The sequence below is a fragment of the Mesitornis unicolor genome, unplaced genomic scaffold (genome assembly GCF_000695765.1).
Source record: "Mesitornis unicolor isolate BGI_N332 unplaced genomic scaffold, ASM69576v1 scaffold2160, whole genome shotgun sequence".
Taxonomy (NCBI): Eukaryota; Metazoa; Chordata; class Aves; order Mesitornithiformes; family Mesitornithidae; genus Mesitornis; species Mesitornis unicolor.
Window position 1 is genome coordinate 1,028 of NW_010157390.1, and position 18,694 is coordinate 19,721.

The 18,694-nt window shown below is 38.1% G+C and overlaps 1 protein-coding gene across 1 annotated transcript; it reads left to right on the plus strand.

The window, feature by feature from the left end:
• Positions 1-1,173: 1,173 nt before the first annotated feature.
• On the plus strand, positions 1,174-17,510 carry LOC104537003 (amyloid beta A4 precursor protein-binding family A member 2; the record flags this gene model as incomplete). The annotated part of the gene is made up of 7 exons (XM_010179770.1): positions 1,174-1,214; positions 1,697-1,882; positions 5,177-5,356; positions 7,199-7,411; positions 8,210-8,329; positions 14,681-14,821; positions 16,215-17,510. Coding segments are annotated over 7 exons (953 nt in total), but the record flags the coding sequence as incomplete, so codon positions are not given.
• Positions 17,511-18,694: the final 1,184 nt, after the last annotated feature.

The window sequence follows — 18,694 nt, forward strand, 5'->3', positions numbered from 1 at the left end:
TCTAAAATATTGTCTAAATTGCCAAAAATATCTGTCAGATAAGCATTATTAACATACATTATATTACCTTTTTTTCCCTAGGAATTTTTCTTCCTCCATAATTATACAGACTTCAGTAATAGGGATCTTTTTCAAGGCACTTAAAGGAAGTCAATCACATTACTTGATTGCATTTCTAAAACTCTCATTTAAAACCTAAAAGGTTCTTACCATTACGGAATATCTATCTTCCATAGCAACATGACTTTCTGGGAACTTAGAGAGGTTGTGGCTTTTTGTTATTTTTATTAAAAAAAAAAACAGAGGAGAAATCATGTTGCTTGTAACATATCTTGAATAAAACTTCTATAAAGGTACAAATAATTGTCTAAAACATTAGTGTGAACAAGTATATAATTTTTTTGTCTTTGCAGTCCTAAATATATCAAAATCCTTTGAAATTATCACTGTAGCAATATCACATGCATTCTTTAATTACAATAACATTTTACAGAGAGAAACCTGAGCCACAGTTATCTATTCATACTTAATGCTGAGTTCAGAAATAATAAAACTTACTACAAGTTCATACTTATTGGTGCACAGAAACTGTTATAAAATATCCTTGAAGGTTCTTCCTTCTGGGAGCTCATTGCTCTTTTCCATAAGAAACAATTGATAGAAGCATGAGCAAGAGCTGGAAACAAAAGAGAAAATAGTAATACCTGAAATAAAACAAGTTTAGTGACAACATATCCTTCTCTGACTACAAATATACAGTCAGGTTTTTTTTTTGTCCAAGGCAACTCAATCAAAGCCACTGAATAATAGATTCCTGTGAGAACACTTGGAAGTAGGAGGTTGGGATTTCCTTGCTAATAGCAGAAAGTAAAATAGTTTAAAAGGCTAAAGTAATTAAAAGGATGCAAAGCTCAGGGATTTGAGGTAAAGGCAGAAAGTTTCAAGATTTTTTGTATTTATTGTTCTTTATGGTGTTCTTACATAAGAGATGTTCATTAGGTTGAAGCTCGGACAGGTTTCCACTTAAAATCATTCTCACAGGCAACGGCTCTTCTTAGTTTAGTTCTCCCAGCACAACCAAATTAGCAGCCTAATTACCTTGACATGAATAGGATTTTGACTGAGAGCCCAGACACAAGACCAGTTCCTTCCAAACTGATCTGAGTTATGTAGGTAGCTGGAAAAGAGTATTAAAAATTCTGTCTGCAGAGAAAGTGAAATAATGCCTTCATAGCTCTTTACAAAGAAAGTAACTAAGTATCGCTTTCCTGCACATCAGGAAATGTTAACTTTGATATCATTGCTATTACAGACAGGTTAAAAAAAAAATTTCTCATATACATATGACTTCCCTAAAACTTGTTCTGTCATTGTGAAATGCATCTGCTTCATTCAGCAAAACCAATACAAAAAGGAAACATATTTTTCCAGCAACAGGAAAATATCTACTGCTTTACAGTAGCAACCATGTTGTATTTGCTCAGGCAGCATTTCCATTGAAGCCAGCCACTACGTCTTCAGTGGACTTCAGGTCTGCATAGGAAGTGCATAGGAAGTGTCAGATCTGGGCCCACAGAAAGCACGTCCATAGCTTTTGTCATTCTCGAGGAGTAGGCTATCAAGGAGAGGGAAGATGCAGCGTTTGTAGAATAACAGCAGGCATGAAGAAGGACTTATTTCTCTTTGCTTTATCTAGGAAACAATGATGGATCATGCGCTGCGCACAATCTCGTACATTGCCGATATTGGTAACATTGTGGTCTTAATGGCACGCCGGCGCATGCCACGATCAGCTTCACAAGACTGTATTGAAACAACACCTGGTGCGCAGGAAGGAAAGAAGCAGTACAAAATGATCTGCCATGTCTTTGAATCAGAGGACGTAAGTAAATGGAATTAATTTTATTGAAACAATGTATGTCATCTAGACAATCTCTGAAATTACATCTAATTTCTTGAATGACTTTTGGTTGTCAGTTTTCCAATTGAAGCTACAGATAATCTGTGGAAACACTAGCTAGTCGTTTGTGCATATTCATATATCTTTTTTTTTTTGTCTCCACAAATTCATGTTGCAAATTCATGCATTATAGAATCATTTGTGTTCTTTCAACAAAGCTTCCCCAAGTGCTTTCATATCCACATGTCTGGAGTTTTCTGGAAGTTGATGACAATTCGTGGCCAAAATTAATTGATGGGATATCAAACTGATCATTCATCCTGGACTGAATCTTTAGTTTAGCAGCTTGGGATATAATGACACACATAAGCCTCCAGACACCTGGCAATGCGGTGGAATCATTCTGAACCTCTTTCAAACTGAAGCTGAGTTGCTTCTACCAACTTGGCGGGCCTGGCACAAGCTTGCCCTCTACCCAGTCCTTATTCCCTTATGGCTTTCTTACCTGCAGTTGGTATATGTACTCATATGTGACTTGGTCCTTTGATATTTAAGAACACATTCAGGTATTCATTTTTCAGTTCTCTTTTTTTCATCCCTAGCAAAGATTACGAATTAGAATTTTTATATAAATGCAATAGAGCTAAGAAAGTTTAGTTCTCTATATTTGTAGAAATTTTTCTTCACAGCCGGCAGAGTTTTGCAATTCTTAAAAGGCTAGGAAGAACTCACTCTCACTGCTCTCTCAGCTCATCTGTACAACGGAAAGCATAATTTCAGTCCTATATGCCATAAGATACTCCAAGATCTAATACCATATTAGCCCTAAACCACTGTTTTGTTAGAATTCCACTTTTTAAAAGGCGTGACCACTTCCAAATTTAGGTTCTAATTTTCACTTGCATCAGAAATACCAAAAGATTAAAGAAGTTGGAGTCATTCTCAAAATAGGATTGCAGAAGTAGTGATTATAGAATCATAGAGTGGTTTGGGTTGGAAGGGACCTTAAAGATCATCCAGTCCAACCCCTGCCATGGCCAGGGACACCTCCCACCAGACCAGGTTGCCCAAAGCCCTGTCCAACCTGGCCTTGAACACTGCCAGGGAGGGGGCATCCACAACTTCCCTGGGCAACCTGTGCCAGTGTCTCACCACCCTCACAGTAACGTGTTTCTTCCTTATATCTAGTCTAGATCTCTTCCAGTTTAAAACCATTACTCCTCGTTCTATCGCTATCTGCCCTGGTAAAAAGTCCCTCCCCAGCTTTCCTGTAGGACTCCTTCAGGAACTGGAAGGCTGCAATAAGGTGTCCCCAGAGCCTTCTCTTCTCCAGGCTGAACAGCCCCAAGTCTCTCAGTTGGTCCTCATAGGGGAGGTGCTCCAGCCCTCTGATCATCTTCATAGCCCTCCTCTGGACCTGCTCCAACAGCTCCATGTCCTTCATATAGCCTGTTTCAGCCCTGCGAAAAGTGCTGGCATGCCATGCCCTTGTGGCAAAGATATCCTTGCTTTCCTACATCCTGGTTTGTTTTTGTAGCGAAATGGATATTTGGGTCTAAAATGGCAGACCAGGGGACCTCAAAGTAAGACATTTATGGCAGAAAATGCCAAGCTAGTAAAACAGAAAAAGCAAAATTTGTTGCCTGTTTCTAACTTGACGATTGAGATACAGGCATTAGAAGTAGGCAGTACTACACATTTCTGACCATTGTTCTATAGGAACAGCTTTAAATATAGTTTCTGTCATACCGATTAAAAAAAAGAATTGTGTTGTGCTCCAAGAAAACCCTATGCATTCATAATACATTTAGCACGTACCTACTGTCTAAGAAATTGTGTCAGATTGCCCGAATAGTTTTATAGGTTTGATTAATACTATTTTTAGGGAGCTATGTTAAGATGCAATTAATGCCTCCTCAGATAATTTGGAGTTATTCATATCCCTGATAACAGAATACAGTACCTGAAAACCACAAATATATGAAACTCAGTGTGGCATTCTCCTGTGAGATGAATGCAAACTCAGAATGGAGGGGAAAAAGTCACATGTAGAAAAAGTTGACTACAAATTCCCTTTCCTTACCTCTACCTCTCTCTGTGTTCCAGTGCCATCTGGTGGAATAAGAAAGTAAATTGTACAGCAGTCCAATAATTCTTCAGTTGACTTTCCCAGTGTGCTGAATGTGCAAAGTTGTATTATCATTGCCATCAGTTTCTGTAGATTTCTTTCTAATGTGCATATATTTCTGACACATCTGTGATGTTTCATTAACTGTACCTGCCATACAGCCCACTGTAATGGGAAGTAATCTTTTATTGCATATTGGAATAAAATGCACGCGCAGATAAGTGCTCCAAAAATTAATAAATTCACAGAGGATTTTGAAGAGTTGCTCTTACCAAGCTATAATCATGGCTCTGGCTGTGTTCTCAAAAGCATCCCTGACATTGCTAGTCAAGGTGTTAACTGGAATAGCTGTTGTAGATGTGCAATGGATAAGTAGGGCTATCTTTTATTGCATATTGGAATAAAATGCACGCGCAGATAAGTGCTCCAAAAATTAATAAATTCACAGAGGATTTTGAAGAGTTGCTCTTACCAAGCTATAATCATGGCTCTGGCTGTGTTCTCAAAAGCATCCCTGACATTGCTAGTCAAGGTGTTAACTGGAATAGCTGTTGTAGATGTGCAATGGATAAGTAGGGCTATTACTGGTTTGCTGGGAGTACAAGTCAGGTTATCATGGCAGTAACAGGAGAGCAGATGGCTTCACTGAAGCACTCTTCAGTTCTATAAAACCAAGGTGGAGAAGCAGCATGTGAAAACCCACCAAATTAAACAGTGCACACATGTCTGTGAAGGCATGTGCAAGCAGAGCATCCATTCTCTCATCACTCCTGCAAATACACTGTGATGAGAAGCCAAGTTTGTGACAGTCTTCTCTGTAAGCTCTGTTCCGTATTGGTACAAAGGCAGTACTCTCCAGTGTTTATTGGAAGAAGTACATAAATAGCATATGGCTGCTTGCTACTGCAATGTACTGATGAAAGAAGATCAGCAGGGTTTTTAAATGGAGTCTGCAATTTGATTTTGGATGTAATGGATTATTTCTGTACAACTGACCTTAAAGTGACTTTATATCCATACTAACGTAGCAGCTTTGCAGGATCCTTTCTTCTGACTCTGACTAAAATCCAGTATCTTGTTTCTTATGGTTTCAGTGGTAAACTGTTTCTCAGTCCTTTCTCTGAACTGTGTTTTGTTCTACATTCTAGGCACAGCTGATAGCTCAGTCAATTGGTCAGGCTTTCAGCGTGGCTTACCAAGAGTTTTTAAGAGCCAATGGAATTAACCCAGAGGATCTCAGTCAGAAAGAATACAGTGACATCATCAATACCCAAGAGATGTATAACGATGATCTCATACACTTTTCCAATTCAGAAAACTGCAAAGAGGTAAACTAGATTTGAAATTTCATTTCAGATGGATCCATTTTTTTCAGAGGAATGTAGTTCACATGGAAAAAGGGCATTTTAAGGATGACTTTAGATCTCAAGATGTGTTGCTTCATCAATACTGTGCTACTAAATTCAGCTTTATAAGTTTTTTTTAATTTCTTTCAATTTTCAAGGCCTTTCTACTTCCATTGATCAAAACAGAAGTACATTTACATCTGACATAGATAAGCTCTGTAATATTCACAGTACACAACATAAGGTGGCTTTATGTTTTACCCAAGTACTGATACAGATAGAGAAATGACAATTCATTTTAATCCACATTGTAAGTGATTTCTTACTTAATAAACACAAGGACCACGAGTCTGGGATGCTGTGGCACTTGAGCAGGCTAATTTTTCTTCCCCTATTAGAACATCAGCAAAACTGCCACATGAAATGGAGTTTCACACTCATAATGCATGAAAAGGCAAGAATTTGCTTTAAGAGCCCCAAAGTGTAACTATTTACCTTTATGAGATAGCCATGTATTTCACATTTTAGATTTCATACTAACTGTAATACCAAAACTGGTGAGCGCAGTTGCACCCAGATTCTCCTTTGCCTTATATAGGAATCTGGCCATGTTTCAAAGGACAGAGTTTCCATGCTGAGTCCTAAAGCAATCTTATTTTGAAATGAACTGCAAATTGCTTAATCCTTCAGTCGCAGCTTTCCTACTTCTGCTCATTTCTTCTAGCATTACAGGTTCTTATGTACACCATGTGTGTTCTTGGGAAGAGAGCATTTTTCACCAATACCTGCAGATAGAAAGATTATGATTTGAGGTGTAGTTTTATATGGCTGCAGTCACTAAAAAAAAATAAAGTGTTTCTATGTACATATAACCATGACAAACTTGTAGAAAACAAGGGAAAATTCAGTTGAACAAATCTTGGTTTAACTTAGAATCAGAATAGAAAAATACAAATGTGTCACATTTCAAAGTCATTTAAAAGGTCATTATTTTCGTGGCAATTTTTTACTCTAATTGGTTTATGAATGTTTGAACAAAGACAGAGTTGTGACACACTGGTTGGTTCAAAGCTTTGATAGACAGCTTCAACAACAGACATCTGCCCTTCCTGATTCCTGTAAGTACGGATGTCCCTGTCCTTCCACATTTGAAAGAAAATAATTCCCAGTTGTTAAAGAGTATGTTCTCTACTTAAACTCTTACTTCTCTTCTGTAAAAGTTACATATGCTATGATTACTGAACAGTTAACATCACCATATTTGAGAAGTCATCATTTCCAGCACATCAGCACATCAGGGATCTTAAAGTGCTAGGCACAAGTATAGTCAATGGCGTTAATAATAACAACAACAGTCAAGAGATCCTTGCCTGAAATAAGGACAGACAAACCCAGAGGTCAAGAGACAACCCGAGCAGTGATGGCAGAAGTGGAGCTGAACTCAAGCCTGGGTTTCAGGCATTGCTTTAGCCACAAAATGTAATGGCCTCCCCTAGCTGCCAGGTTCCAAGAAGCATAAAAGCTTCTTTGGCATTTGTTTGTTTGGTATTCAGTTCCACCACTTTCTATACAGTTAACCAAAGTGTTAGGGTTTTTGCTTATTATAAGGACGACATTCAATAAGCAACTGGAGGATGCCCCTGAAAAGAACTAGGTGTAAGTTACAGTTTTAAGACCGTTTTTGAAGTCATCCTACTACCTAATGGCAAAGAATAGAATTATTTTTGTCATTTGTAGGTGTTATTCAGGAACGACTGAGATGCTAGTACTCAAATTTAGATGAATCAAAGCAAAAAAACCATTTTCTTTTCTTTCTAATTGCAGCTCCAGCTAGAAAAACAGAAGGGAGAAATTCTTGGGGTAGTGATTGTGGAATCTGGATGGGGATCCATTCTACCCACAGTTATCCTGGCTAACATGATGAATGGAGGCCCTGCAGCCCGTTCAGGAAAACTAAGCATTGGAGATCAAATCATGTCCATTAACGGGACCAGTTTAGTTGGTCTGCCTCTTGCAACGTGCCAAGGGATCATAAAGGTACCCCAAACTTAAAACTAACTATATGCTGTAGATTGCAAGCCAGCAGAGATGTAATATTATGACAAGATTTCCAGCAGATATGATTTTTCAAATCACTGTAAAAATAAATAAATAAATAAAAAATCGTTAACAAAAAGCAGAATTAGAAACAGAGATTCAGAGGTGATAACATACAGAAATTTAGGCTGACGAATTTGACTGCAGCTTTGTTACTGGACTATAACAAATAAGGCCAGGTCTGAAAAACTTGCCTAAGTTAAGTTCCTTAGCTCTCCTCAAAGTTCCAGGCTTCCCCACAGCCTCCAAATTAAAACCTGAGGATTAAAATCTACTATGCGTCTTTGGGCTCCATGTAGATGAAATGGATGGAGGCGAGTAGACTGCAGGACAGATCAAGTGAGTATGTGAAGATTCCCCAGACATTATGGGATCTCAGAATGCGTTATCTTTTCATCACTGAGACTCAATCCAATGTCTGTGCAGATTTACCAAGAGCAGCAGGAGCAGATTAATTGGCCAGGCATTGGTAAAGGGCAAACAGTAGTCAGTTTTGGCTTTTCTTGAAAACATTCTTGAAGTTTCTGTAGCAATTAAAAGCAAAGTTTTGATATGTTTTGTTGGGCCAAATAGCTTAGGAAATAAATGAAATGGAGATGTATCTCTAAGTTAACAACAGATTTCTATTAACTTTCGCTGTTCTTTCTCAGATCAGCTGACTTACAGTTAGGAAACCACTAATGAAAGAGCAAATTAAGATCCCTTTCAGAAATATTAACTTTTGGAATATCTTACCAGGGTCTCAAGAATCAGATGCAAGTCAAACTGAACATTGTCAGCTGTCCTCCTGTTACTACTGTTCTCATAAAAAGGCCAGACTTAAAATACCAGCTGGGCTTCAGTGTACAGAATGGAATTGTAAGTCTCTGTGTTCAGTGATTGTTCTGGTTTTGGGGTTTTTTTCTCTCCCCCCCCCCCCTTTTTTTTTTTCTCAAAACATATGTTTTGGGTTTTTTTTCCCCCCCCCCCCCCCCTTTTTTTCTTTCAAGAAACATATTGAAGTACTGAAAAAATTCTTGCATATGACCTCAACTTTTTGTACTGCAATCCCTTAGTTAATCAAAACCTTAAAATCACATATCTGAGTAATATAATGCAAATGGACAATACCAGGAGAACAAATACTGCCATTCTTGAGGGATTTTCCTACATAATACAGCCACAAGATTTATTGTCCAGATTGTTTGGTGCAGTATCTGGATCAGCTAATTCAGGTATAACTTGTGTCATTAGTGTGCCAGAGTTGCAAGGAAAACGGTTATGCTGAAACAGGTTTTTACAATTATAACATTCTAATCTTAGCTCTGATCCTGTTTATCTTTTTAAAATTTCAGCACAAACTCACTAAGGCTTTTAGTTTTCCTTTGGCTGTGCATAATTTATTTGGATCACATGGTAGTGGGCAAGGCAATGTCATTGTGACCTCCTTTGGTTAAAATTAAACACCTCTCACTACAAGTAATTGTATAGGTAGTGACCCAGGTATCCTTTCTCTGCATGTTGCAGTTTCCTTGTAATAACAGCAGCAAACAGGAGAATGAACATGGCAGGTAACACTTACCCAGTGCAGCTCAGGGTCTTCTCTTAGTTCTTCCTTCCCAAGCCATTCTCCAATATCATTCCAAAGCAAACTCCCAATGCAACTAGCCCAGGTAGTCACCTGGCCTTTCCAGGGCCTTATACTAGCATTAAGGACTGTCTGTAGTGCAGGACCATCACCATCTCCTCTTCCTCCAGTCTAGGAAAAAAAATAATCAGGCTGCTCACACAGAAAAACCACATCACAAAGGACTGTGGGCTCTGGTCCCCTGTTCTGTGAAACTCATCGATTGAAGTTGCCAGATTTCAGTTTGCCATCCTTGGAAGCGTAGCAGGTAACTCTATAGGATATGGTTTATGGGTCTTACTGTGCTTTAGCAAACAGATGGCTCATTAGGGGATTGTCAGCTCTGCTAGCCATCTCTTGAAGTCTTTATTGTACCTACGTTTTAAGTGTTCCTACCCAAGACCACGTATCATATTGTGGTTGCAGCACAGACTGGTATAAAGAACACCGCTACAAGCTGTGGTCTAGCTGGAAGCACTCTGAAGTGATACCTGTCCCAGGTCAACATCCTTTAGAGGTTTAAAGTATTTGTCATGTTTGGGATTAATGCTCTGATACTTCAGTAGAGAGAGGTCTGTGAAAAACTACAGAAAAATCAGGTGTCTGATATATTTCTGTCCTTTGCCTGTGCTTAATCCCCTTTCACCTCCATGTGTGTGTATGGTGGGTGGGTGTGGTTATTGCTGGTAGTTCACTCTCTGTTAGCAAATCCCAAGTCTTGGCATAAAAAAAGGACGAAAGGGATGGGATCTGGTATTACAAGATCTCACAGACGGTACCAAGAACAGCCTGTAACACTGTTACACAGTGATTTATTTCCTAATTGCGATCTTTTGTAAATCTAGTATGTCCAGCTGGTGCTATGATAAAAAGAGGAAAATATATTTAAGGATCAATAAGTGATACTGTTGTGTAACCACAACTCTTCTCAAGAACTCTTCTAGGAGGCCTGTCCTTGCATAGATGGGGATTGGGTTGGGGTGGGGAAAAGAACCAGGGCAAGGCAGATTAGAAGCAGCATCTCATATCCTGACACGGCCAGAGACAGTTACGGAGTCTGTGAGACAATCTATTCATCTTGTCCCAGCTAATCATCTCCTACATAATTGGAGCCTTAGTTTAATAAATTCTGCAGACTGTGGTTGTTTTCTTCCATAGCGTACTCACTCCATCTACTGGTCATATGTCTTACTCATTATGGCCATAATTAATTCCAGTTCAATGAGATACATATAGATGACATCCAACATAAAGTTTACAAATTCAGCATAAAAATAATTCTCAGATAACAAAAAATAAAGCCTCGTAATACGTTTCATTTATGAAGTGCCTGTGTTTGAACATGAGAGCCAGCAAACAAAAAACCCATGAACATCCTTTGCTAGACTGCTATATAGACAAGTCTCTGGGCCTTTCTCAGATAGACTCTTCACTTAACATTTGAAAATATGACTCTGCAAAATGTGTCTCTCTGGTTTGCCACTGAACTTTTAAAAAGAGGTTTTGTAATTGCCAGCAATTGTTATATTGTTAAATTATGACAGGATTCAGAAATAACATCCTTTTTTCTTTGTTGGCTCAGCATTAGCACAGTGAAGAAATAAATGACCTGCCAGAATGGGCATAATTAAATGTCTCCTACTGCTAAGCCTCATTATGTATGCAGCTGGTATATATTTCTGTGCCTCTTCTGATAGCAGTTTTGCAGTGATTCCTTTTCACTCTGCCTATCTCATCTGTGCAGGATGTACAGCTGTTGGATTAGTGAACAGCCCATAAACAACCTGGACATACAGAAGTCCTATCTGAGCTGCGTTTTGCTTGCACAGGGTATCAGGAAGATGCAGAGACTGGACTCCTGAAAGTGACTGTTTTCGTTCGTTTATTCTGTACAGTTTACAGCAAAGCCTGCAGTTGTGCTCATGGAGCGCTAGTAGTACCAACTTTTGGAAGGTTTAGTTGGGGAACAGCACAACAGCACAAATCAGTGTTAATTTTGCACAATTCCTCTTGCACTAATGACGCAAATATTCTTCATAGCTCTTGGAAGCTACTGATGTAAATCCATTGCATATTTATAAAAGGAATATCAAATTTGAACTGTAAAACATTAAGGAAAAAAAAGGAATCTTGTGCATACATACGAAACAAGTATGAATGGTGTGTGATAGGGAGAACATAAGGTGATTTATCAGCCACCTTCTGAAAATCCTTACGCTACAATTCTTTAAAAGTGGTATCTAAATACAAGTAATCCCCATCATCTTATTTCCTAAATTATGAAAAATCCATGCATTGCCAGCTGTATTTTTACTGCTGATAATGCACCACTTCTCAGTCTAGATCTGACATTTCATCTGAAAATTATATATACCCCATCCCTAGCCTAGCACAATTCTATCTACAAAATACAGTAAAACTAGGTAAAAATCAACAGAACAGACCGTTTATTTTTACTTTCTCATCTTTGTTTATATTTGTTTAAATAGTCTGAGCAAAAAGTATACCGGGTTTGAACAGAGTATTATAGGAGTGAGATGAGGAGAAACCTGGTTTAATAGATTATATTAAATCTCTATTTCTAGTTTGCCCTGCAGCGTTCTATCCTTAATGTTTTGCTACACAACTGCAGTTGCAATAAAACATTGTGAAGCTACTGGAGTTACACACCTGATCCACTGCAGCTTGTCTAAGGCACTGCAGAGTCTGTAACAGCTGAATGGATTGAACCTGTATGATCTACACCTTTCTTTGGTTTTTTTCTCCTTTTTTTCTTCAGTTTGCACAGTAAGTAGAGTATAGGCTCGTGCGTACAAGAAGATCCAGATCTGTCATGCTTTATTTAATAATTTTACAGTTGTCACCATGTTCAACAAGTAGAGCAGGCTAAACAATCCTGGCTGGATAGAACCATATTTACTTATTGGTCCTGCTCATCTTAAAATTTCTCAGCCTTATCTGCCATAGCTCCACTGGCTGGAGACAAAAGTCTTAAGGCTGCTTTGAGTCAGCTACTTGCAAATACAGGAGCCATGTAAATGCGTGCTTTAAGTAGAGTATATTTCTTTACATCTGCACTCTGTCTCTAGCATCACAGGATCTGTGAGGCTAGGCAGAGCCACTTGAGCTCTGTGTCTGTTTCTCTTCCTACCTCATTAAAATAGTTAATGCTCACAAAAGGAAGCTGACTCCCTTCCCTGGAGAGGGATCACGTTCTTGAATGAAGATAAGAGACAGCTTCCTATGTCTGAGAAAGAAAAAAAATCACTGCTGATATTAGAAGTGGTTTGAGAGCCACATAATGAAAGGTGCTCTGGATAGATATGCAAGCCATTATCTTTTCCTTTATGCCAGGGGGGTGAGAGGTCACATTTCCATTTGCTCTGAAAGCTTTTCTTTCAGCTGGCTGTAGTGTTTCTGTATTTTCTTTTATACCTTGAAAACTATTTTTGGAGGCATATATTTTTTTTCTGTTTTTCTCAATATATTACTTTTGGCACATTCAGCTTTTTATCCTTTCAGACTACTGCATACAATCCCCAACAGCAAGGAGCAAACTGTTATAACAACAGTGAGTTGAACTGAGAAGCTTTCTATAACAGAGATCTATGTAGTACAGCTTATCTTATCAACTACATGATTAGCAAGTAGACTACCTGCTGCAAAACAATATATGTGGCTGACATTCAAAACGCAATTCTGTGTAGGGTCCTGATGGTTCCTCTACCAATAAAAGTCCATGAGAAAGAGTTGATGAACCACAGCTGGTAAAAGTCAGCCACTAATGACAGTGTGGTGGAAGATGTGTCTCACTGCAGGATAAAGGTTTTTGGGTTGTGGGGTTTTTTTTCTCTTCAGAAAGCTGAGAAAGGCTTTTATATAAAAATATATATAAAGAAAGAATAAGTAGATGTTTTTGCTCCCCATATCAGACAACCTGAACTTAATAAGAAGGGATTTCAATTTTTATAGCATTGTTATTTGTGAAGAGGAATTGAAAGGAAACTCCTGATGTCATACAGAATAGACTCTGGTCAACCAGAGACAGTGTTTCACCTTCAGTATATTCCAGCTTGGCCATCTCCCCACATGCTATGTTTCTGATTTAGATTACAAACTCACTCGGACACAAGCCACATCTTATCATACTTAGCTCTGAGCAAATTACTGTATCTCAGCAAATAATAATTCTTAGCAAACAAAAGGTAAATCTCAGGACTGCTAAGCTCTGTTTGGTTCCAGAGATTCAAGCTTTTCAAGCATTATCTACCGTACATGCTGCATGAACTTAATCTTCTGAAATACTTTACCAGCAATTTCTGTCTAATATACAGCTATCTAGCCTGCCAGGGAGCAGCCTCTTGTAGCATAGACACTGCTGCTTGAGGAGGAAACATTCTTTTAATTTTCCTATACTGGACTGAGCTTTTTATTTCTGTCTCTACATCACACATGTTGAAACCTCAGAGGAATTTTAAGTAGCAGTAATCTGCTGGAACTATACTTGGTGAACGTAACTCTTCTTGCAGAATTATTCCCCTATTGTAGGGGCATAAAAGTCAAAACTTGTGCCTAGTTCTGGTACCTGCAGCTGTCAGTTGTAACAGTGCCCTGATTTGCCTTCTTCATCCTAAACTCCTTATGGCCAGTGGCACTGTAAAACATGGGGAATAGCAGTGGCTCTGGAGAGCAGTGCCCTTTTCCAACCTGCAGAGGAAGCAAGCTGTTATACTGCACTATGCTGAGAGCAGCCTGTAAAAAGAAACAGAATTTGCACATTTCATAGAGTCATAGTATAGCTTAGGTGGAAGAGAGCTTTAAAGATTACCTGGTCCAAATCCCTGCCAGTCAGGAGGGTCACTCACTAGATTAGGCTGCTCAATCCTTGTCCAGCTTGACTTTGTACGCTTCTGGGGATGGGGCCTCCACAACTTTTCTGGGCAACCTTTTCCAGTGTCATCATAAAAAAAAATTCTTCCTTATATCTCTGAGATAAATCTTTCCTTGTATCTTTATGACCCTTTTAACAGATTGCCAGCTTTCAGTCTAGAATGTGTGTATCCTTTCCTTCAGTCTAAACAAGTTTGTGCAGGGTTAAGGATTAAGCTTTACACCATTTTTTCCACATATGTGAAAAAACTGCTGTCATAGATAATTCTTTCTTTAGCATTTTTTTACATTTCCCATTATTCAGAAAGCATAACGTGGCAGTTTACAGAAAGAGTCCAGGTGGCACAGTCAAAAATACTTAAAAACGACTTCTCCTATCCTGACAGCACATAAAACTTCTCCCTTCCTCCTCTAACTACACTCTTTTGCATGTCTGCTACCTCTGTCACTGTGTTAGGTGTTTATATGTTCCCAGCCCATGAGAATGAAAATGAAAACTGTAATTTGCAGAAATCTGATGGGGTTGGGAGAGACAGGACCCACCACAACAAAAAACAAACCAACATTTTAAAACTCACAGTATTGCTTAATACTTTCCACAAGTATCTTCTGGAATCCTTATGGTGTCACTGCTCATTATTACATCTTAAATCCTAGTAACTGCTACATTCTGACGTTTCTAAAGTTTAATAAACTTTGCTTTCTCTTGGCAGATTTGCAGCTTGATGCGAGGTGGAATAGCTGAGAGGGGAGGGGTAAGAGTAGGACATCGCATTATTGAGATCAATGGACAAAGTGTTGTTGCTACAGCTCATGAGAAGATAGTACAAGCATTGTCTAATTCAGTGGGAGAGGTAAGAAAACCATTAAATACTTTAAAACTGTTGAAAGAACATATATTTCAGCTGAAAAGTGTGTCTTAACATAGTATTAAAACCAGCTCAGTAAATTAGAGTTGAGCACTGATAACAACAGAACACTTTTTGAACAATTAGATCACATTCACTGCAGTTTCCACTTATTTTCAAGGGTTCCTGGCATGAATCTGAACCATCAGTCTGCTGTTTGAATTAAAGTAGTCAATTAAGAGAAGAAATCGTGCAGCCTGTTAGCTATGAAAATGTGTCTTGGCTTATCACTACAGCATCTGCTTAATTAATTAATTAATAATATTCAAAGAGCTGAGAGAGATATGTATTTTAATAATTTCATTTTCACTGAACATTTCCAACTTACCTTGGGAAAAAGTTAAGACATCCCTCTCTGGTCCTTTTAGAGAAATCAGCAATGAATGAACAAGATCCTCCAGTTTATCAAAACCCCTACTGAATTTCAGGGTAGAATAATACACAACCCTGGCCAGATCTTCCACTAGTTCCTTAGCCAAAAACCAAAGAAAACGATACTAGAAAATAATAGAGTACATGCACATTGGCAGGAAGAAAGCTGTAGATTTTAGTAGAACCTCTGTGCCTTTATGGTGCCTCTTTGCTGCATAACATCTGTCTAAACATATAAGGACAGTATGAAAGTGGCTTTTTCAGCATGAAGAGACCAAGATAGCAAGGCAGCGTATGGCTGGTGAAGACCTGTAAACTTCAGTCAGTAAAGTTTACCTTCCTTCCTCTTGCGCCGATAGGTACTTACAGCTGTGACCACATTTCTGATACAGCTCTGATTACCTGATGCCTTTAATGCTGTCAGTATTCCTCTGACACCACAGCACTCCTTGTAGCAAGCACTTAAATACGCTAGCCAGGAGAGAACCTGTCCCACCAAACCCTTGACCGGCATTTAAATATCAGGTGATAAAGGCCACTCTTTGTATTCAGAGGATCATACTCCAATAAAGATAAAACACGTACAAAATTACAGTCTTGCAGGGAAGGAAGACAGAAGAAAAAAAATAAGGTCAGTTAATACCAGAACAGGAGAATGAGTTTGCAGAGAGGTTTGTGCTGCTTCTTTTTTTAAGGGCTGTAATTGCAGTGGAGTATTACAACAGAGAGTAGTTAGGTGTCTTTCTAGCTGGATGATGTTGCATCCTGTTGTCATCATTTAAAAAAACCCAACAAAATAACAAAGGAAGCGAGCCAGCTTGTTAGAACCAGACAACTTGAACTAGAAACTCTGGCAACACTCACACCTGTAGAAAGCAGGACAATAAATGCACTTACACTACAGGGAGAGACAGATTATTTTAAACTAGTAACAACTGTTCTAATTTCTGTGTAAATCAATTGACAGATTCACATGAAGACTATGCCAGCTGCCATGTTCAGGCTTCTAACTGGACAAGAGACACCCCTCTACATCTAGCATGCAACTCTTGCAGGAAAACTAACTAAAAATTCCATCAAAGCTGAAGCCCTCATAGCTGAAAAGAATTTTGTATTTTGTATGAATGAAAGGATTTGAAGCTGACCTGAGGACTCTGAACAAAGAACAGACAGGTGTCTCTGCCTTTTCTCTCCTTCCTTTTTATTTCTTTGCCAAAAAGTGATGAGAAGGATGGTCAAGGACAATAATCAATGACAAAATTCTTTGTAAAACACTTAAGTATTTTGCAACATCTTCTAAACTTTTTTCTCATAAAACTTAAAACATATTTATTTGTAACCTTTATGTGGAGTGATGTATATATGTCTGTCTTGTTTGATAACACGGTGAATGTGAATATTTGATGAATGAGAGTGAAGGAAATGGCAAAGAGAAGTAATTAGAGAACGTTATGGCTGCCTCAAGTTAAAAAAAAAATCCCAGTCCCATAAAGTGGTCCAGTACTGATGGCTTTGCATAATTTTAAAACTGGTGCTGTATAAATGGTATTTCAGTGGTAAGGAATGCGTGCAGTTAAAACTTTTAGATTCTAATGTAAAGCAAACCACTGTAGTACTTGGTATTGTTATGACAAGTGTAACCTGTTTGGCAAGGTGTGAACATAAACATGTAACAAGTGTTTCATATCCTAAATAAAGAATAATTGCCACAAGATTAAAATCAAGATATTTATTTAGATACATATTTATTTTTAATGTTTGTGATTTTTATGAGTTAACAGTTATTTCATGGATAACTTATTGCACAGGTTGTGTAATGTATGTGTTGGGCTGGGGTTTTTTGCCTTTAATTTTTGCTTATTACCCTTTTGTTTCTATTAGCTGAAAATGGGAAAGCCATGCTTACCTGTTTCTGTCTTTTATAAAGCATTCTTATTCCTAAGGCAATGTGTTCTGAATGTAAATTGTTTCGACTAATAACCTAGCACCATCAGCAGTATTAGAATGTGTGTAGATTTAAAAAAACAACTAGTAGTAAAGTTGTATTCCTTATGAGATAAATGTTAATTGGTGTAACTTTTCATCTAGGTTTTTTTTTTCTTTTGGCCAAGGCCTTGAAGAAAATACACTGTGACTTAAGAAGCCTTACCATGCAGTAACTAAAGAGCTTTAGATGACTGTACTTCAAGGAGTAGTGTTGCATGCAACTGACCTTAGGAAAGAATTAACCTACTATCACTAATAAATCTGAAATAAAAAGGAAGCTTGTTTATTTTGTTTGTTGTGCAAGTTTACATAATAAAAAAAATCCAAGTAGATAATTTAATTCTTCATCTAAGTGCAGTTGCAAAGGTCACAGATTCTTTGTCTAAAAAGGCATTAATCACTTGAATTAGGAATTTGTGCTTCATTATTATCTTGAGAGTAGATGCTTTCAATTAGCATGCCTTGTTACCACTGGATGTCACTGCGACTTCACATCAATACGGGAACATGCTATAATTACAATACATTAAAGTGGATGATGCTGTAAAACTTAACAGCTACATTCCTTTGTGACCTTTTCACAGGATATCTGCCCAGCTCAGAGTGACACAAATGAAACCAGTATATGATTAAACCGCAAACGGAAACTAACGCTACTGTCAAGCAAAAAAATTAAAACCCTGAAACACCCACCTGTGGTAGGTTCTTCGTGAGAACCTTTTGTTTAAGGCTTTGCCAATAGTTCCTCAGAGAGCCAGGATGAAGCTTGCAATGGAAGACATTGCTGGCAGACCTGTGTTTATGCTGGGAATCAAATTAGTGTCAATTATATTTATTTTTTATTACTATTATTTTTGTTTGTTTGTTAAGGTCAATGTCACACATCAGAAATGCAGCAGAATCACAAGGACATGTTTTAGTATTACAGTTGTCAAAAGGACTAATGGGAATAATGATTCTTTTTGAAAAAAATTGTTCAAGAATCTGCTAGGGGCAAATTCATCTCACTTCCAATCAGTTGGCAATTGCAAAAGGTTTGTGAAATCTGCCTTTTGGAAACGTAGAATTTCAAAGACTTCTTCCCTAATGCATCTTGTGGTCACAATTCGCAGAGCACTTCAGTGTCAGTTTGCTGTAGCATTCACTACTCAATAAACTCAGGAGTGTTCAGAACAAAGCAGACCACCCTGCAGCCTTTACTAGAATTGAAAAGGGCGATACGTTGTTTGACGAGGGGGCAGCACAGTTTTAGGGGGACTGATGAGTTCGTCTGGCATGAAGGACACTGGGAAAATGGATTAGAAGCAGCACTCTTTGTGCATGTGAATCACCTGTACATTTCTATCCAAATCACTTGTTGAAAAAGCAAAGTCCAGAAAAACTTTTTATTAAAACACTGATCATAGTTAAAACACTTTGAGGTACATTCAATAAATACAACTTTTAAGTTGTACAGCCCAT